The sequence below is a fragment of the Trachurus trachurus genome (assembly GCF_905171665.1).
Source record: "Trachurus trachurus genome assembly, chromosome: 17".
NCBI classification, from domain to species: domain Eukaryota; kingdom Metazoa; phylum Chordata; class Actinopteri; order Carangiformes; family Carangidae; genus Trachurus; species Trachurus trachurus.
The window spans coordinates 24019842-24041224 of record NC_139900.1 but is presented as its reverse complement, the minus strand read 5'-3'; the positions used below and the strand labels follow the sequence as shown (position 1 = coordinate 24041224).

The following is a 21383-nucleotide window of genomic DNA, read 5'->3' as shown; positions in this document are numbered from 1 at the left end:
TACCCCGAAAATAGCTATTAGCTAAGCTATGTATCTAATGCTAATGTTACCAGACTCTAACTCAGTTAACTGCTCTCTGTGCTACTGTTACACTACTGCTACCAAGGGACAGATGAGTTTAATCACATGAGTAAAGCGAGATAGAAAGTCAGACTTGTTGATGTCCTTTCAAGTTACTGACTCAACATTTCTTATTTTTGTATCTAAAAAAGACTGTCAAGGCTGTGTCACTGTCTGCACAAGTGCTAGAGAGGATTAAAGAAGTCTGATAACTCGTAAGAGAAAAAGCTCCTCCATGGTTGTGTAGACAATTAGATACAGTACCTTTATCCAGCAAGTTATTAGAGAAAGTCCAGATTTGATCCTTATTGTGTGTCTGTATAAAAAACGTCTCTCTCAACCAGGGTTGCCAACTCTCACGCATCTGGCGTGTGTCACACGCTTTTAGGTCCTGTCTCACGCTCTCACGCCACTCAAACAATTCTCACGCCAAAATCAAGCGATTTGAAAAAAAAAAAAAAATTAAAAAGCAAGCTTTGGGCTCTCTGATTGGTGTGCGTGTGCTTATCCGCGTGTCGATTGGACGGCTGCTCAAGCCTGTGATCACAGCCATAGACTGTAGGTCACAGCACAGTAGGACGGGGAGTTGTCGATCCGCGACCCCCCACCCCCCACCAACAGCGGCGGTGCGCAGAGGCAACTGGCATCTCTACAGTCTACAATCACGGACTTAAAAGTTAAAATCTAACCCGGCCCGACCCGCGGGTGTTGAAGCCTGGACCCGACTTGGTCCGAATCCGATGGTCAAAAGAAAGAGGGAGAGAGCGAAGCCCAAGACACAACCTGACCGAGTTATGTTTTCGGACTGAATGCGGCTCGAACTTACGCGGCGCCTGCGGTCGGGCTGGTTGGGCCAGGCCGTTGAAAACTATAAAATCAAGATGCAGACTGGGTAGCACAAAAGTACAGCCAGGCAGCTCAGTCCAGAGAGCAGAGGAGAGAGAGAGACAGCGCAGCAACAGGTGTGTGTGTGTGTGTGTGTGTGTGTGTGTGTGTGTGTGTGTGTGTGTGTGTGTGTGTGTGTGTGTGTGTGTGTGTGCGCGTGCGTGCGCGTGCGTGCGCATGCATGCACGTGTGCCATACCTGCAAACTCTGAATGGGTATGTAGAATGTTTATTACAGAAGAGAAACACACATTTCAGGACCTGACTTGTATCATCAGTCTGTAATAGAAGACTGAAAATCACAGGACATGTCTGTTCTGTCCTTTCATATAGGCTCCAGTTTCATACACTCCAGCCATACAATGATAGGAACCACAGATCTGCTTTTTTCCCCTCATATCTGAAGCAAATGTTGTGTTTTCCCTTTATTTTCCTCTCAGAGTACACCAGAATGCTTCAAATACATGTTAAAATCACAATTTTTTCCTGGGGGGGTGCCCCCAGACCCCCCTAGACGGGATATATTTTGTCACCTATTCCACTACTACTCAGTTTGCAGGTATAATGTGTGTGTGTGTGTGTGTGTGTGTGTGTGTGTGTGAGAGAGAGAGAGAGAGAGAGAGAGACAGAGAGAAAATCTACATTAAACATTAATATTATATTAACATTATATTATTATTATTATTATTATTATAGACAGCACCCCCCCCCCCGCTAACAGAATCTCACTCCAGCCCAGGACCAAAAGTTGGCAACCCTGCTCTCAACACACCAGACAGCCAGACAGTCTGATGTTGGATATAGCCTCAGACATACTTATAGGCAGGTGGTGAACTTTGGTGGTTGGTTTTTTACAGTGTTTGTATCAGACTGATCCACTGAGCCAATGTCACAGCCTTTGCAGAGCTGACGTGTCTGATTGAAATAAGAGCGATCAATACATATCTTTAGCCTATTTTACTCAAAGAAAACATAGGGCTTAGGTTACTCAGCTCAGAGTGAGTGCGAGCTGGGCCTCTAGGTTGACTTGATGCGAAACCAAGCCTGGCAATCCTGAGATAACACCAGTCTGCCTCACCTTGCCCCATCGTTGCGCTTGTAACAGCACATCTCCTGAAGACCCAATACTGCTAATGGTCAGTGAGACAGACAGGCAGGCAGCCATGTCGCCTGTGCGGCTACTGAATATTGCCATTTGGCCGGCCAGCCAGCTGGCCACCTGGCAGAGGGACAGCAGTGGGGGATGGGCTAAAGGGAGTTGGCCAGATAGGAGCAATTAGGAGGACAGGCTGGATCTGGCAGAAGGTTTCACGGTGGTCACTGACCAACGAGGAGACATCCACATCAGAGTCAAAAACACAGTGCATTCAGAAAGTTTTCAGACTCCTGTACTTTTTACACACTGTGTTGCAGCCCAGATGGAGGGAAATGGAAAAGGAGGGAGGCAGAGCACAAAGGCTCAACTGAAATCCCTTTGTGTGAATACCAGTCGAAGCTGTGCTGTAGTTAGAAGACTGATTTCTATGGCGGATGAGTATATGAGTGATTCAGTGCCATTTTTGCTGTTTTTGCTGTTTGTGGGTATCAATAATCCCCTAAAAATATGTTGGATACAACACTGATATCTGTCATCTAGGCTCTGATCTTATTAGATTAGTGATAATAATAACTCATCACTACGTAAGATTTGTTTTTGCTATGGCCAGTCATGTCCTGGTAATGTTAACTCATTGTAGTGGGCAGCACTGCTTTCTTATGCTCAGTGGTGGAACAAACTGTAAAACATTTCCTGATGAATTGCTACATCAGGGAGCTGAATCTGATAAATACAAGATATTTTATTTGTGCCTGAATAGAAGCAGCCACCAACACAAGGTCATACAGTATACAGAAGTTCTGCTTTTTATTATTCTGATTCCACCATAAATGTAGATTCAAAAAGATACTGTACTGTATCTATCTGACTCATACTTTTTTTTAAAATTAGTTCCCAGATTTCACAATGAAACGAAACAAAGTTAAATGTCACTCATCTACATAATAGACAAGATGAAAACGATTAATATCAAAATTCATACCATTGAGAAACAGGATGCATCATTAGTGAAGGATTTATTTAAAAAAAGAAAAAGTTAATTCATTCATTTACAGAGGTACATTCTATACAAAATGATCTATCAAAATGGATGAGGCTTTAAACTACAGGGTTAAATCAGGCGGAGGTCAGAGGCACATTTGGCAATCAAACTGTGAAACTTCTCAATTTCTTCCAATTATCTCAGATGTTGCATGAAAGAAAACAGCTCCTATAGACTCCTTGAACGTTTTAGAATTCTGAAACAAAACAAAGCTGGACCAAACAAGGTGTATATTAGCTGTTCTGTACACACAATGACATCAAAGTCGCAGCTGGAATTACAACTTTAAGAACTCTCACATAATCAAACATTATTTTTCTGAAGTGACTTAGTTGATTGGAAAAATTACAGTTTCAAAATGAACAAATTTTCCTTTGCCTTTCAACTGTTGTTAGTGTTGAGGACAACAACAAGGTTACTCATGGTCTCACAGCTTGGCCTTGCCAGGTGCCACTTGGAGGTTCTGCAGCTTCATGGCCATCCCCATGTTTCCAGTGATCTTGAGCTTTCCTTTGAAGAACGCCTGAGGAAAAGGATAAAAAGTGACTTCAACATTTTGTACTGAGAAAAGATTACCATTGTATACTTATGATTCAGACTAAGTTTCTGCAGAGAGAAGATTTTTCATCATTCTGTGATTATTGTAATGCAATAAAAATCTATATAACTAAGGTTATTTCAGCAATGTTTTAAGCATCTCAAAATGCTTCTTTATCACTAAAACATTCAATTAATCTCTCATAAAAGTGAGTTATTGTTTATAATTTTTTGCCACTGGTGAGATTGTGGTAGAGAGCATCATGTGTGCAGCTGCCCTGACTCTACAGCATTGATCACACTTGTATTGTATTTGTAGCATGTTAATGTCAGGCATTGACAATATTGAGTTCAGGGTGAGGCCAGCACAATTAACACCCTCGGAAATCAGTTTTCACAGTTTTCAGTTTCCCGATACTCAAAGGATTGTAACCATGGCAACATGTATGTGTTTCACTCAGCTGGTGTGGGGGTTTAATAGAATAGTTAAAACAGCTATGTAGGCTATTGAGCGTGTGATAAGTGCTACTCCATGTTATTCAGTTTGTCTTAGTAGATAAATGAATACAGAAGGTGCAGTAAAGTGCTCAAAGACCTGCAATTATCACAATTATATTTCCCCTAATGGATCCATGCAGTGCTGGTGATGCACAATGACGCTTCCAAATATTGTCCAATGACCTATCAGTCTGTAAGGCGTACAGTTTAAAGCTCTTGGTTTGTTTATAAAAAGTCAATATAAACATGAACCAAACCAGGACTAGAGAGCACCACCAAATGAACCAAACTACAGGTGAGACAGCGATCTTAATGATATTTAGGACATAAAAGTTGCTCCAAAGTCATAGAAACCAAAATACACTGGTGCTTCTATCATATTTTGGAAAAAAATTTAAGCAATCACTTATACATATAACTATAATGTTGAGATCATATGTGAAAAATAAAAATAAAGGTCCTGTTAATGGATAATGACACTTACCGTTTGTGGGTTCAACTTTCCTGTCATCAGATCCAGAAGATCGCCGTCGCACATGGACAAAGTGCAGTCTGCCTTTTTATCTGCAAGACAAAAAAAATGAAGCAATGACTTATTCATCATTGCTAACATTTACTTATTCATAATTTGTTTAATCTTACTGATCTTGTACACACATTAAATATGTACAGTGAAAATGTACGTTGGAGAAAATGAGAAATGTTAGTCACCATGATTACAGCACTCTAACGCCCTGGCATTTTGATGGACCTTTCCTTTGGTGTAAAGACCACACGTACACACACAGACACAAAGCACTTTCATTCATTGAGGCAACCATTCAAAAAGCTTAATGACTAATGCCTCCTATAGTGCGACTCAAAATCAGTCCTGGTGTGTTCTTTCACTTTTCATCAAAATATCTCAACACCCCCTGCAGCTTGTTAAATGTTGTTCCATCATCATGGAAAGAGTCGGCCTCAGGCATGATGAGGATGTATCAATATGCTTGAGGCATGGCATCGGAAAATCTAATGATTTTTTTTTCTTTTTCTTTAAGAGATGTGTGTGTTGTCAATTGCTTATAGGGGAGAGCAATCCTCACCACTGTACTGTGCTAACTAACTTGAAACAATGCCTCTTAGACACAACTGCAACAAAAAGTGAATATGACAAGCTTTAAAAGTCAGTTCTATATACTTGTATATTGTACATGAACTGTGTACATATTAATCTTTATTTCTCACGTACCTACAGATTGCGTACATTAGCTGTGTCTGAGCTGTGTCTCAAATCAACAGTTAATGTAGGGATTTATTCACTTGTGCACACAAGCTGATCAGGCAAAAATGGACCCAGATGAGAGGAGAAAAGAGCTGCACATAAACTGTGAGTGAGACCATATGCATACGTTTTTAAATAGCATTTTAAATGCGTGACAAGGATGATCCCCGTTCTGTCCAAATGATATCGTTTGATCAACTGCTTGTCATCAAACAGAGCCTGAATGTGTGGCGCCGTAAAGCTCAGTAGGTTGAGTGGGCGCCCCATATGCAGAGGCTACAGTTTAAAAAAAAAAAGAAAAAAACAAGGCCAGAGATCATCCTTCCGCTCCCTGAGGGTTCGCGCACGTCTCTCTCGCCGTAGTGCCATCCCCTACTGGCAACTCCTAACCACTTACAGTAGGACACCTTTTGAGGTCTCTTAAATATCTGGGGGAGGAGGAGTTGATAAATAGCTTTTATTCTTAAGTTTGAGAGTAGGACTAAAATGGCACTCTAAGGCGCTTGATAAATACGGCCCCTGCTGACTGTCAGGGCCACAGCATGTGAGTGGCATCGTTTTTTACTCTCATCCATCCAGATGGCATGAGTGACCCCTCATGCCATCTGGATGGATGGATGGCTTTTGTCATCCTGGAAGAGACCACATACTGCATAGAGATGTATCACTCAGAGCAATTTTGTATTGTATGTCCTCACTTCTCCCTCTAAGGAGACAAGTGTACCCAGACCAGGCCAGCAAAATCCCCCCCCCACCACCGCCACAGAACACAGCCACCACATTCTCGGCCCCGTTGTAGAGATGGAGCATTCAGCCCTGTACCGTTCTCCACACACGCATTCGCCCACACACTGGGAGGAAGGTGAAGAATGACTCATCTGATCGCTTTTTCCATGTCCATCCACGTAAATAAGAAGAAAATGTATTACTTTCAAAGGTAAGTCTGCTATTTTGGGTGGATATGAAATCTTCCTTCCACTTTTTATTAGCTCTGCCATATTACACAGTATCTTGCAGCTGTCTGTCTCTCTGTATACCACCAGTACATGTGCACATTGAGTGTCAAAACCATTGACTGCAGTGATGAGCCACTGGGCCACAGCATCTACGACCAGTCCAGTGTGGACACAACACACACTAAACACACATCTGTTCATCAAAAGGTAAAAAATAAAACTAACAATGAGATGAAAACCTAAAACTAAATGAAAATTCTTGATACGCAGGGCATCATGGTCATTAAATGTTTTTTGTTTTTTCAATAAACTTTACTTGTACTGAAGAAATGGTACATTACAGAATGATATCATAGAAACATGGTCATTAAATGTGCTGTCCGCCAAGGTTTCCAAACCTACGTATGTACTAATGTTTTTGCCACAGATCTTTAACCACTGTTCCTATGGAAACAGGAGCCAGTTGAGCATCTTTGAGTAAAGCAGCTGCCATCTGTGGCCCAACGACAAAACCTCTTTCAAAGTCCCTCGGATCTTTTCTTTTTGTCATCTTGATTAGAATCGAATGGGCCTGCTCAGCATTATATACATGATGCCACAAAGCATGATGGGATGTTGCTTTGTACATACTATACAGATGATATGAACTCACATTTGAGTGGGGCAAAGAGGTATGTTTAGCAGATGATAGACCCTTTTAGTGTCAAACCCTGCACCTACAGATGTGGAGGTACAGTGAAGCTCAAACATCTCAAACACATTAATGACAATAGAGATACTTTCAAGCATAAAATAGATAAAAGTGGCCATTTGTAGCTCATACAACCCCACTTCAAAAAAACTGGACTATCCCTAATAGTGATTGTCATGAGCCCTGTGTTCATAGTTTCAGCATTATATCACATCCTCGGTTCTACATCTACACTAGACACGCTGCTGTGTATTACAGAACTAATCTCATCTGCAGACTTCACATACAGCTGCTGGGAGCTTCAGTAGTCGAACTGTGTGAAAATTACATTTTAACAGCTTTTCCCATCTGGCCTACAGGGATTTCTTAAGAATATATTGAAGGCAGAATTTTTTTGGAATCCCTAAGCTCTTTTAGCGAAGCCATACTGAACAAAATGCGTCATTTATGAGGCAAAAGGTAAGAGAACAAGGCCTGAGATAAAAAATGAAATGTTGACTTTTGTTTTTTCAAATCCCTCTGCTGATAACAAAATAGCAAATATAACCAGGCTTTGACAGTCACGTTAAGCTCCTACCTGGATCATTGGTGACAGACCCTTTGCCACTTTTCACATCCACCACCCAAGTCGCCTCCTTCCCATCTGGTCCATCCTTCACTTTGAATGCAAAGACTCCACCGATCTTCTTGACAAGCTTCTCTCCTTCCTGCAGAGAGTCAAGAAGCCTTTTGAGGTCCATGATACAGCAGGGAAAATAAGCATTGAACGCGTCAACATTTTTCTCAGAAAATATATTTCTAATAGAGCTATTGACATAAAATTTTCACCAGATGTCGGCAACAATCCAAGTAATGCGCACATACAAAAAAATCCAAACAAACAAACATAAATTAAGTAATGTGTAATTAAGTGAAATGACACAGGGAATAAGAATTGAACACATGAAGAAAATGAGGAGCAAAAAGGAATGGGAAGCCAAGAAAGCAGCTGGAGTTTGTCAGTATTTAGAAAGAAACCCTGTTCCCTATCAGTGCAAAGTAATATCAGCTGGTTTAGTCCAGTTGACACCTATAAAATATTTCTCATCACCCAAGTGTCACACCAGAGGCATCTCATGATGCGTAAAAGCAAAGAGCTTCTCCAGACCTTCAGAAACTTATGTTGCAGAACAAACTGATAGCATCAGTTACAGACGTGTCTGAATGCACCGTATTATCCGTTAGTGCCATTATCCAGAACTGAAAAGAACATGATTTCACCATAAACTGGCTACGACCAGGTGCTCCTCACAGAGAGATTTAGACAGACCTGCAATTAGGAGGCAGAGTTGTAAAAAAAAAAAGAAAACAGTGAGTAATGCACTCAACCGCCATGGCCTCGGTTGATTGATTGAATACTTATTTTCCCTGCAGTATAATCCTAGTAATATAATGGCTGCAGACCGACATAACATAACATACTTCAATCTGATACCATACATCCTTTGTTATATGAAGAATTCTTAAGTAAGTAGAAGGTACATGGTTACATCTCAGACAATAATCAATTCAGCGAAGATGTACGATGTAAAGCTACAGGGTAATGTAGGAGAACTGTATCGAAGTTATTAGACCTGTGAAGAGCCAACTGTGACCTCACTTTACTATCAATAAGCTTTTATACTGCTCATTATTAGTCAGATAATAAGTTAAATCTAAGTGCACTTTAAGTCTCACCACTGTTCAGTCAGTTAGACATGTCATTCAGAGAAATATTGATCATAAATCCTTCATTATGATACTGCAAGAGGCAGTGATATAATTACGTAGTGGAGTGGCTTACATTCAGCTTACACTTACAACCCTGCTCATATTATTGTACCACGGTGTATAACTAAATTTAGCCTCACCAATGCTGACCGGATGGCATCTCAGCTCCCCGTCATTCTAGTGTTTGTGTACAGTTGGGTATTCGGGCCAGTGGTTATCTCACCATTATCCTCACTTGACCACAAAAACTCCATCACCACACAACACTCACCCACTTCTGCCAGTGATACATTTATGAAAGGACACGTCTTGCTTAGGCCGGACTCATGGACACGGTGATGTCTACGCTGCAAACACGTGACACTCTGAACAACTCATCAAAATGACGTTTCCTGCAGCTCAGTCAGTGCGTGCCAGTTATCGTTTGTCCTTACACTCCACAGGTCAGCAGTGAGTGGAATCCAAACCAATATGAATACACACTCCACAAACGTATAATCCTGCCACCTGAGGATTTCAGGCATTTTAGCCGCACTGCAGCACACTTGACAGCTGACCACTCCCACGCATCATTGACAGGAAATCAGTTCTCCATCTGCACTCTACAGATGAGGAACCATCACCTGAGGCGTCAGTCATCGTCACATGCAGTTACTAATAGGTCAGTGAGAAATCACAGATTCTTCTTCGTTCTATTTCACTGAAAATAATTAGGTGTTTGGGGATTCAACCCTGCCGTAAACTAAAGAAATTAACACGAACATAACGGGGCTCAGAATGAGGGGCTGCATGTACTTTGAGGTAAAGTGTTGCTGCCTTTCGAAAAGTGAGTTGAACATAAAGGTCACATATACAGTCTGGACTGATGTCAGGAAACGGCCTCACTAATGCACATAAATGACTGGTCCTTGGTCTGAGCACAGTTATTAGCCTTAACCACAGCTGCAGTGTTTTCTGGGAACATTACGACCAACATCACTCGGACATTTTCTACAGTTGCTATCGTATGAAAGATACAGCTGACATGTGTTTCTTTGAGATTGAAAGTTGTTGTTTCATCTTTGCACCTCCTCAAGATTACTTATTAATGTGAAATATTTATTTTTAAAGTTTTACAAATGTAGCTTTAATCTGTATCGGTACATATTTATGTATTTCTGAGGAAACAGGATTGTATAAGCCACACAGCCCAGACACTGCAGCACTTAGACTGTCTGCTTTGATGGTCTAGCTGATTTACAGTTTAGTTGGTACAATACTGTACTTTTCAGTGGATAAAAGCAACTGAAGATCATAAATTATCCACTGCGGTTAAAAGGACAGAGGATAGACTCTGTGGTTTGTCTCTAATTTGTAGCCACCTTTTCATGTTTTCTTTGAAGGACGCATTTATGAGACAGTTATTGATACATATGGGTTGACTTGCATTGATCACATTAGGCTCAAAGGAAGAAAAGGGAACAAAGACAAGCTAACTGTGCGTTCACACCAAAAGCTTCCAAAGCGTCAAAAACGTGCAGGCATATAATTGGATGTAAACATTCTGGATCCAACACAGAATAGCCAGGCTGAAGTGCGAGGAGAATGTCTGTAAAGCCTCAGCATGCTGTTTTACCTCCTTCAACTGTTTTTCGATCTCTTTGAAGACAGGGTACGCTTTAAACCCCTCCAAGCCACTGCTCGAGCTGGTGACAACTGCAGCTACGCGGGACCTATGGAGGAAAAACAGATACAAGGTACAAAGGCTGTAGGGAAAAAAGGACTTAACCTCAGAAGGACTTCATCTTCGTCATGACTCAGCTCAGCTTTGGTGACTTGTTGCAGAACAGGAAGAGAGGATAAGTGCACCTACAGCACTTAGGCAAATAATGAGAAGAAGAGCTGGAGTTGCAGTAATGGAAGACACAATGTTCAAATGTTGGCCATTACAGGACACATAACAAAACAGAAAATTGCACAAATATAAAGTTATATAGCTAATGCACTTACATACAGCATCTAATTGAACTAATAACAAACTGTTGCCAACTTCTTGCTCACCTGGCCTCCTGCAGAAACCCCATCCTGTACAGGCCGACGACCACAGCTCCCCCTAAGCCGATGTTGTGCTGCAGGGCCACCTTTGCCCCCGGGACCTGCCTCCTGCCTGCCTGCCCTCGGAGCTGCCAGCACAACTCTGCACACTGGGCCAGACCTGAGGGAGAGCAGCACACCGGATGTGGGTGAGTCATTGTGGGGGATGCGGTGCGAGGAGCTGAGCTATATAATTAAATGCAGTTGAATCTGAAAATGCATCATAATCATCACTCACAGTATAATGGCTCTAGTTTTTCCTGTGGATTAACGCTTTATCGCACAGAAAAACCAGCTTTTTGTTTTTTGATTTCATTATACAGTACACACACTCACACACAGATCTTTCTAATACTTTATAATTATGAATTGTACAGTGAACTTGTCAGCACAGACTGTTTGCACATCCAACAGAATGAGGTACAGAGCAACAACAACATTTATATGGAGTCCAATATTTACTGTACACTGATTTTCTGCTTTGGTCTCTAGCAGCTCCTGGGGGAACAGTGTGTCTCTGTTGACTGTTCCACTGTGTTCACCTGATTAACCTGCCCTGTCTGCAAAGTGTTTGGGTTAGGCTGGGCTGAGTGATCCGACTGGGATGGAGCCAAAAGCTGTAGAATGGGCTTGTAAAAGAAAACTGAGTGTAGCATATTTTATCACATAAAAATAGAGAGCACTTTGGAAATGAAACACAGAGGAAAAATACCTAAGTTCCTTTTGACTGAGTTTAATTAGTTTTGTTTTTATTTATTTATTTGTTTTTAAAGGGTCTTTTTTCACTTTAGTTTTATGAATTATGTACTTTTTCAGAGGATTCGTTTACTTTTGCTATTATCTGCATCATATTCATTCAATACTGAGAACAAGAATATGAATATGGTAATTATCATGTGTGTGATTGAAACTTAATTCTATTTTTTTTTTTTTTTTTTTTTTAATTCTAGTGTAGAACTGTTACTTCATAATCTATTACTATTAATATTTAATTCTGTGTGTGCCGTTCAGCCCTGAGGAAGACTGATAAGGTCTATACACATTGGATTTCTTTTTAATAAAGCAGCCATGGTAACAGAGCATTTTACTACAAAACATTTGGAGGAATCCATCTTATAGACAAAGATTCCTGTTTATCAGTGCTTTGACAAAAAAGTAATGTCTCAGACTTGGTTCAGACAGAACTCTGACCTACATTTTGACTATCAGTTAATAGATCTTCTATCCTATAAAACTGTGGATAATCATTTCATTCAAAAAAAAAAGAAACACCCATGCTGAGTGTGGCTTCAATCCCTTGATGTGTCCAGCTCCCCACGTGAAGACATTGTAGCGCCCTGGATGCGTAAAACACAATATCCTAACTGAGAGGGGTGACAAGTTGACTCCTAATCTGACAACTGTCCAGGGTCAGCTCCTGCGTTAGCGTTATAGCTAAGCATTTCATCCCATCTGCTTAATGAGCTTTTGCATTTCTTCATTATCCCAATCAGCTAAAGGTCTTAACAGTAAAGACCTCTCGGCGGTGTGTCTTCCACGTTCTGCATGAGGACTTGTTTGTGTGAGCCTGTGAGAGTTTTGTCAAAATAGCAGGTGACAAATTCACTGTGTGTTTCAGATAGATAAATAAATAAAGAACCCCTGGAAATCCTCTCTCAGAGTAGATACAGGTGCTCTTCCATGGTAACCAAGCATTATTCACAGCATAGGTCAGGCTGTTCCCATCAAGGTCCCTTATGTGTTGACATAACATCTAGGTTATGTCAACACGTAACAATCACATCCTCCTGAGGGGGTTCACTCCTTCACCTGTGAGCAAGACCCTGCGGGTGCGGGGTCACTCAATTAAGCTGTCGATATCTCTGCTCGCAGCGTTCTCAAGGGAAGAGCTCAGAGCTTTGAGGGCAAGATTTGGAGCAACACCACGGATCAGACGGAGCTTAGCTGACCGGGTCACTCGCACAGTGGGAGAGTAGTGACCCAGGAGGCCAAGCGACCATTGATGACATGGATGAAAAATGTCCTTCAAAGATAAAGAGGTAGAGAGACTGACAGTTCAGAGTGTTGGGTGTGAAGAAGGGAGGGAAGGAGAAGAAGCAACACACATATGAGGAAATGACAAAACACAGGAAAAAAGGAGTAGATGGCACCATTTCTCTCTGTCGTCCCACGGGAGGAGGTGTGAGCACACCAACCAAAGATGCTGTGACTATAGATATAAAAAAAAAATATGTGTATGACAAACACCCGGTCGATGAGGGAGAAGATGACGCCTGCTGTCGCGGGGACGCACAGAGGCAGCTGCACTGTTTGCTCAGTCTCTCTCCATGGTTTAATATGTGCAGAGATCACAGGGGAGTCTTGCCAAAGTCACAGCCAGCTGCCCTCTCACATGCAGGCTTAGGATCACTTTTACCCTGTTACCATCCAGGTGGTCATCACCATGACGCACACATGCCACCTGGTGGTCGCTGTGGAAATCGCTCTACATACACACCTCTAACTAGAAATAATGAATCTCTTATCAGTCTCTTAACTACTGTCGTGTTGTGTAGGATGCTTCTTGTGCTTGAACAGACCCCAAACAAGTTATAAGTAAAAAGTTGCAAATGCTTTTTGACCCTGATCTGCTTTTGTTTCTCTACAGTTCTTTGACAAGTGGAGTCAGAAATCAGAGATAAGGTGTACCTGTGGCACCCAGAGGATGTCCTTTAGAGATGAGTCCGCCGCTGGGATTCACTACGAACTTGCCTCCGTAGGTGTTGTCCCCTCTGTCAATGAGCTCCCCGGCTTTACCTGGAGAGAGGTAGAAACATTTTAAAGTAATCTGTAAAGTGATACAGGACTGTGTTGTGTTGTGTTGTACGCATCAGGGCTTAAGTAAATGTCGTTAAATGCCATGGAATCTCGGGGCGGTGTTTAGCTCGGTTGGTAGAGCACCCGCCCCATGTGTTGAGGCTACAGTCCTCACTGCAGGCAACCCCGGTTTGAATCCCGCGCCGAGTGGCCCTATCTTGTGTGTCATTCCCCCCCCTCTCTGCCTCCCATTTCCTGTCTCTCTCTCTCAACTGTACTGTGCATTAAAGGCAAAAAAAAACAAAACAAAATACTTTTAGAATGCTAAATTAAAGTAATCAAAGGACATAAAAACTGAAACGATTTCAAAGCTTTGGTGAGATTAACATCATCAACAATATTAAACTGGCATTAAGTCGGTTTGATGTTTGCCATTATGCCTCGGAGGGATAATCCATCATTAGACTGATATGAACTAAGCAGTGTTCACCAGGGAAACCGTATTGTTGGATTCTCTGACAGGTCATTAACATCACGTAAACTGATACAGTCGGGTATTAGTGTGTCAACAACACTTAAAAGCCAACAGTCTGTCGCCTCCTCCCTACGGTCCTGTCAAGACTTGGTATTAACATCTGTCTCAGGTGATCCGATCACAATTGGTCAGCTTTAAGCCTCTCTCTCTCTCTCTCTCTCTCTCTCTCTCACTCACTCACACCCTGACTGATATAAACAACAGGTGTGAACCGACTGTCCACTCGTGATCGGCTGGGTCAGATGGGGACGCCACCTCCCGCCTCACGATCTTTGGAGGATATTAAAGCTGCTGTTTTACCTTCTGGACACAGCCCCAGGGCCTCGTACGTGATGAGCTCATTGGCTGAGAAGCAGTCGTGCAGCTCAACCACGTCAACATCACTGGGATTCAGACCTGCAGCTTGATAACACTTCTTAGCCGCCAAATGAGACATATCGTATCCCACCTGCGCGGAAAAACACATAAAGATAAGTACGGAGGAAACAGGTTAATCATCATCACATGAATGTACATGTATTAAGAACACAGTCTATCTGTTTCAAATGACTTTTGACCACCAAACTTTGATCAGTTCATCAGTTTTTCCAAAATTGCTTCAAGGAGATCACCGTGATCTTGACCTTTGACCACCAAAATCTGAGTTCTAGTTAATATTTGAGGAAGTTCCTTTGAGGCGTTACTGAGATATCCTGTCTACAAGAAATGAGACGTATGAATGGACAGACCACCTGATGCCTCTGGCTTTCACTGTCACCACCACAGAGGCATAAAGATAGTTAGTTACTAATGTCGTCATCCGTAGCTTGGGTTTTAAAATGGTACGACAGAGCTTTGCTTCCCATGAGAGAAACTAATCTCAGTCATTTGTTTTTCTATCATCCAAAGGGATAAATATAGACTTGATCCACGGCTGTCTGTCCATTTGAGGTTTTTGAGTTCAGTGCTGTGAATTTCAGGCAAAAAAAACCAAACAAACATTTTTTTATTTTACCATCTTAATGCAGCTGTTTTCTTCAAACGTGGAGACGAGGTCGGTCACCATCTCTTGGGCCACGATCTCCACTGCCTGGTTCTCCAGATGATGTTTCCTGACGAAGGCCTCGCTGGCTAACACTGCTGCTCCTGCACCATCGGATGTAGGGCTGATGAAGGAAGATGCAGCACAAGGACCAGACATCTTATATCCTGTTATACATCATAGCGTACCTTTGCTTGATGGCCAATTTAAATATTTTCCTCATTTTTATTCAACACAAGTTATCAGTGTGTGAGGCTCTTACCAACACTGAAGCAGAGTGAGGAAGTCAAACACTTTCCTGGAGTTTTTCACCTGCTCCAAACTGTACTCCTCTTGAAACTGGGAATAACTGTTCAAACACAGACAGAGATTTAAAAAATATATATATTTAAAAGCAGTTATCTTTTTTTGTTTTTGTTGTAAACTGTGTCTTACGGGTTGTTGGTCGAATGCTTGTGGTTTTTCCAGGCAATTTTAGCAAAGTGCTCCGGTTTCGTGCCTTAAAGAGATTAAAACATTGACACCACAACACTGACATAGTGGATAAACTAATTTTGTAAAACATAATAGAGGATACAACCATGAATTTCACATTTTAACACACATATTTGTACGTACCATATTTCTCCATGTGCTCCCTGCCAGCGTTGCCAAACATCTGTGGTGCTGCCGGTGCTGCCGCCATCCCATAGCGATTGATCATAACCTCCATGTGCTTGTCCATGGGATTGGTCCTGTCCATAAACTATCAAACAAAACAAAACAAAACAAAACAAAAAATTTGAGAATGATGTCATGACATCAGTGTGTTTGTGCATCCAGCTCACCACTCTGCTCCCACTGATTGAAATTCAACAGCAATGAGCAGTTAATGACATCTAATAAAAGCAGCAGTGGTTCATTATCTCTTCATTTTGAGGGTGCAGCCACAGTTAATCTGTTATGTCTGTTCTCATCTGTGTTACAATGTTTATCAATGAGGTGGACGTCTGGTTAACAGGGGAAGAAGACAAGTATGGACCCTACTTCCTATTCTCTCTTTTCAGCTATGAAACTAGCAACGTATATGATGAAATACTGTTGGTTTTTTGTACCTTTGAAGACAAAGAGCCTCTCTCCATCTTCTCAAAGCCAAGGGCCAGCACACAGTCGGCAAGACCTGCAAAATAAACATTTTTAATGTGTCTTTTACATAACAGATTATTAGCAAATTATGCCGGAAACAAACTAATTCAAGACAACTCTTGCTAAACTTGTTTTTCTGCTTAGGATTCATTGAAAATATCTAGATTCATTCTGGTTCATTCTGTTTTTTTAAGTTTAAGTTTAAAGGGATAGTTCAACATTTTGGCAAATTGGCCTATTGCCATAATCGCTATAGTCATAGCAGTAGGTTCGTTACCTTTAATTGTCAGTGTAAGCTATTCTTAGAACGGAGGAGCGGAGCAGAAGGCTGCTCAGGGCTACGCTATGGAGGCTAAGGGAATTTCTTGGTTTTCCTCATCAAACTCATCAAATACACAACCCAACAACTCCAAAAGGCTGTCCTGGACAAGTTGTGAGCTGCACAATCACCACGCTATGAGATAATAATGGAATGTTACGAGACGGAGCTGTTTTAGAGGTAAATTCATGCAAAACTGCTGATGCGCGTTGCGTTCAGGGACAGTTTTTCAGCAAGCAGTCTCTGTATTTACCCTGTATTTACCTCGAAAACGGCTCCGTTTCGTAACGTTCCATTATTATCTCATAGCGTGGTGGTTGTGCAGGTCACAACTTGTCCACGAAAGCGTTTTGGAGTTTTGGGATTTTGTATTTGATGAGTTTGATGAGGGAAACCAAGAAATCCCATTAGCCTCCGTAGCGTAGCTCTGAGCAGCCAGACGCTCCGCTCCTCCGTTCTAAAAATAGCTTGCACCGACAAATAAAGGTAACGAACCTACTACTATGACTATAGCTATTATGGCAATGGGTCATTTTGCCAAAATGTTGAACTATCCCTTTAAGTTTTAAGTTTATTTATTTAAAATAGGGACAATACATATTAATGGACATATACATGTAAATATGCAAGATTATAGCCACGGCTAATTTCCATCTTTAGTCCCTTCAGCAGGTTGATGTTAACAACATAAGATTAATAAGACAACAGTGACAACAAGTAGAACAATTAGCCTTAATGGCCAGTATGAGCAGGAGTAATTACAGAGAGAGGAAAAATGTGTCCTTGAAAACACAATAGGACAGAAAAAAACAAAAAACAATGAAACCGTATAGTGGATCATGAAACATACAGGCCAAGGATCAGGGGACCATACGTATTTCACTAGTATTTAAAATGCTAAAATTAGATATCAAAGGGCTGATTAAAGTGCAGAGTGCTCAAGTGTTAAAGACCCACTCCCGTGAAAATCGTGTTTTTTGAGCTTTTCACATGTTCCTGTGGCATTTTTCTTGTGTTAGAGCACATATCAGCAGAAAAGGAAGTGCAAAATTGCATTTCTGAGTTTTTCTGCCTTCAAATTGCTGTGAACCAATGGCAGACGCAAACTGGCAGTTTCAGGGAGACTGGAGCTGATGTGTCACAGCTCCAGGGGAGGGCACTAGTGCTACAAGCTCCCGCCCCGCTCTGCATCTGGAGTTGAAAGGCTTGGCTGCTCGGTGTAGCTGTCAAGGTATAACAGGTATAGCTCACCTGGTAGAGCAGCTTGCACCGTGAGCAAGGACTATGTTCCAGTCTGGGATCGAATCCCAGTGTGGAGTTTTACGCTAAACGCGCTGAATCTGTAATTGTACAATGTCCAGCTGTCAGCAAGCGGAGGGTGGGGTGCGAGGAGGTGGCTGGGCGGGTGGAGAGCAGCGCAGTCTCCGCCCACCCCCCAGAGGTGCATTGCTAATGTGCATAGCTAATGAGCTGGTTTTAACATGACCAAAAAGGGTCGCGGGAGTGGGACTTTAAGGTGTCTAATTATATTGCAGATTGCCCGATTGCACAGTAAATATAAAGTGTTATTTTAAATGCACAATACTCAATGCATATTACATATTACATTACCCATTTTTAAGAATATAAAGTGTGTCTTGCCTTGCACGTAGCCCTAGTACCTGAGAAGTAAAAGGTACCCCAACAGTTAAAGCAGAAGTAAGCGATCCGGTCGTTTTGGCTAACTTCTTGTCAGCCGATGGAGTTAGCAGTCCCTGCCCTCGTCATGGATCTATTAGTCCTCGTCCCTACGTCACCACATTCACGCGCATCCATTGGCTGCACACACAGCCCTTCATGCCGTTCTCTCTCCTCATTGGATAAAGGTTGTAGGATACAAGGAAAGTTTTCTCCTCGGCTTACAGCAGAGCAGAGTGACTGACAGACCTGTGTTTCGGACCAAACACTCTATAGAAGTGATTGCTGTCGGAAGATATAACTATTTAAGACTTATATTAACACAAACATTCCGCTTACTTCTGCTTTAACTAACATTAAACAAATATACAAGTTTAGGCACGATTGTGGCAACAGTGTTGTTCTTCTAATAGCCAAGCTTTGAGAAGTTTGGTGAAAGACGTCAAAGTCGGGAGTTCACGTATTGTGTTTGGTATTGAATTCCAGGTGTGAGATGCACGAACAGAAAAAGTGGCTTGACCAAAGGCACTCTTTCTAAAAGGAACTACACAGTCACCTCTAGTTTGAGTTTTTTTTTCACAAATTCTTGTAATTGAGGAGGTGCTTTGTCATAGAAGATTTTGTAAATCAAGATGGCGTCGGTGTATTTAACAGTGTTGTCCCAGTTTAAGCGCTCATGTTTTTTTAATATCTGACAATGGTGGTACGTTTTTGGTTTTTTATCTAATACTTTCAGAGCTTGTTTATAAACTGTTTCAATCGGCTTTAGTGTCGTCTTACAGGCCGATGCCCAACTTGTTACACAATAGGACATGTGTGACATGATCATAGTATCAAAATACAATTTTGCTGACTCAAGAGTTAAATTGTTTCTAATAAACCTAAAGTTGGACAAATTAAACTTAATTCTATTCACAGTGTTTTTTATCTGTCGTTTAAAAAGAAGTTGTGAGTCAAGAGTGATTCCTAAGTATTTAAACTCTTGTACCACCTATGAACTTTTATATAACTTTCTTCTTCTTGACTCACCTCCCAGGACCAGCTGCCGTGCCATGTAGAGAGCAGTGGAGCCTGTGGAGCAGTTGTTGTTGACGTTGATGATGGGGATCCCGGTCAGGCCCAGGCTGTGATAAATGGCCCTCTGCCCACACGTGGAATCCCCTGAGTGAGCATAGTTGTGATAATATGAGTTATGATTATGTTTTTACTTCTTATGAACAGCATTTTCCTTCATAACATGTCTAGTTTAGAGTATATTCATTCATGCATACATACATTTCAGTACATAATAAACATGTGGAACATTAATAGCACAAAAAACAATTGTTACATAATAACAACTGTTATTGGAGAATGAGAAAAAGGTTGTACCATAAACGTATCCTACACAGGCTTGTTCAATTGCAGAATATGGGATTCCTGCATCTGCTAGGGCCTTTTCACCTAAAAGAGGATGCAAACAGACAGTACAGTATTGTGGCAGAGTTCTACCTGTTACAGAACAAAATCGATTTCAGATGTTCAGATATGGTATCTTTTGAAATACTGAGCAATGTCCATATTCGGTGAAGATAAGCACCTGCTTCCTTGGCCATATCAGGGTAGTCACCGTTGTCTCTGGCTCCAGGTTTGTCAAACTGTATAGCAATATAAAGGAAAGTCAGGCAGATTAGTTTTCTTCTATTGAAAAAACGTAATCTGTGATTCACTCTACAATACGGTGAAGGGTTTAATTTGAAATGTCAAAATGTCAAATGCACACATCAATTTATTGTCGACTGTTGGTTTGCAAAGATCACAGAAAACATTTTCAAAACATTTTCAGGAAAATCATTTGTTTGAATAGGAAAGAAGTGTTGTTTTACTGTTGAATATCTGAGACTAATAACAGTGGGAAAATACATATCACAAAAGGCATGTTTTCTGGTGATAACTGCACATGATGTGTGTGATTGGAGGTGAACATGAACTCTAGACTCTCTGTCTACAGATCAATCTGACAGCTGGGCATCGAGCTTGCACAATGCCAGGAACAGGACTGGTAGCTCTATCAGATACAATCTCACTTCATAAATAAAGAAATAAACAGGCACAAAGGGAAAGGCTTGGGTCACTGCGGTGGTCATGGTCAACAACCAGAGGCTTGACACTTGAAGCAGCTCGGGATGACGCTCAGCTGTGGAGCTACAGTTCCTGTTAGCGGCCGCTGGAGGGATGAATGACCCTTAGCACAGTTTGTAACTCTGGTGGCCATGAACTATGGACTCACAAGGTGGGCATGAGACACAGACCTGAGTATATTCAGCCCAGAACAAAAGCTTCCTAACCCGCGAAAAAGGACACATTTATCACTAGAAGTAACACGAAAACAAACTGCAACAATGTTATCTTCTTGGGCTAACTTTGCTAGCTTGTTTACAAAGTGTATTCTCAGATGTGACGTCGTACAGCTGTCACAACAATGGGGACACAAGACAAGACACAAACTGTAACAGTCCCCGGACACCATGGTCTGTTAGGAAACTTTAGCTTTAAAGTAGATATAACGTGTTCAATGCACTGACAACTGGAGTTAGCAAACAAAGCTAGCCTCGGGTGTTAAGGTCATCCATGTTAAGTATATAGTGTAAATTCACCTTTGTCATGCCCACACCGATGACAAACACCCTGTTCTTGTTTGCGGGTGCCATGGTCGGTTCTCTTCAGCAGCTGGTCAGAGGTGGTCAGACAGAGACAGACAGGTCTGTGGACAACAGCAACAGCAACAGCAGCAGCACTGACAGCAACAGCAGCACTGACAGCACCAACAGCAACAGCAGCCAGGAAGCTACACAGCGGCACAGCAGAGATCGTCTATGTCTCGTTTGACGAGTCACTCGTTTGGGAAAACGGAACCCTTTTTTTCTTAGTCAACATAGGCAGGTAGAGGAAGTGCTAAAGACAAGAAATATGTATCTTTAACATTAGTTGATAAAAAAAAAAAAAAAAGTTAATTATAATTGTGTGTAGCTTTTGCCTAAGCAAAATATCGAAGTGTTTGCTACTGGGCGTGAGGGAAAT

At 41.6% G+C, this 21383-nt stretch overlaps 1 protein-coding gene across 2 annotated transcripts; it reads right to left on the bottom strand.

The window, feature by feature from the left end:
- Nucleotides 1-3039: 3039 nt before the first annotated feature.
- Nucleotides 3040-21117, bottom strand: scp2a (sterol carrier protein 2a). 2 transcript variants are annotated; one of them, XM_083992266.1, is made up of 16 exons: nt 20960-21117; nt 19903-19960; nt 19695-19766; nt 19353-19484; nt 16297-16361; nt 15821-15947; nt 15638-15701; nt 15465-15551; nt 15176-15326; nt 14482-14629; nt 13539-13646; nt 10818-10971; nt 10393-10489; nt 7606-7735; nt 4602-4681; nt 3040-3605 (listed from the first exon to the last, which is right to left on the bottom strand). In XM_083992266.1, the coding sequence occupies exons 1-16, from the start codon at nt 21011-21013 to the stop codon at nt 3510-3512; spliced, it is 1623 nt and encodes a 540-aa protein (XP_083848392.1). In that variant the 5' UTR covers nt 21014-21117; the 3' UTR covers nt 3040-3509. The 2 variants fall into 2 exon arrangements, with proteins under 2 accessions (XP_083848392.1, XP_083848393.1); XM_083992267.1 differs by lacking the exons at nt 3040-3605; nt 4602-4681; nt 7606-7735; nt 10393-10489 and adding an exon at nt 10496-10633.
- Nucleotides 21118-21383: the final 266 nt, after the last annotated feature.

Coding starts and splice junctions, on each gene's coding strand:
- scp2a (XM_083992266.1), bottom strand. CDS start 21,013: ATGGCACCCGCAAACAAGAACAGGGTGTTTGTCATCGGTGTGGGCATG. Junction 19,485..19,694: donor CTGTGTAGGATACGTTTATG/GTACAACCTTTT, acceptor ATGCTCACTCAG/GGGATTCCACGTGTGGGCAG. Junction 15,327..15,464: donor CTCACTCTGCTTCAGTGTTG/GTAAGAGCCTCA, acceptor TTCCTTCATCAG/CCCTACATCCGATGGTGCAG.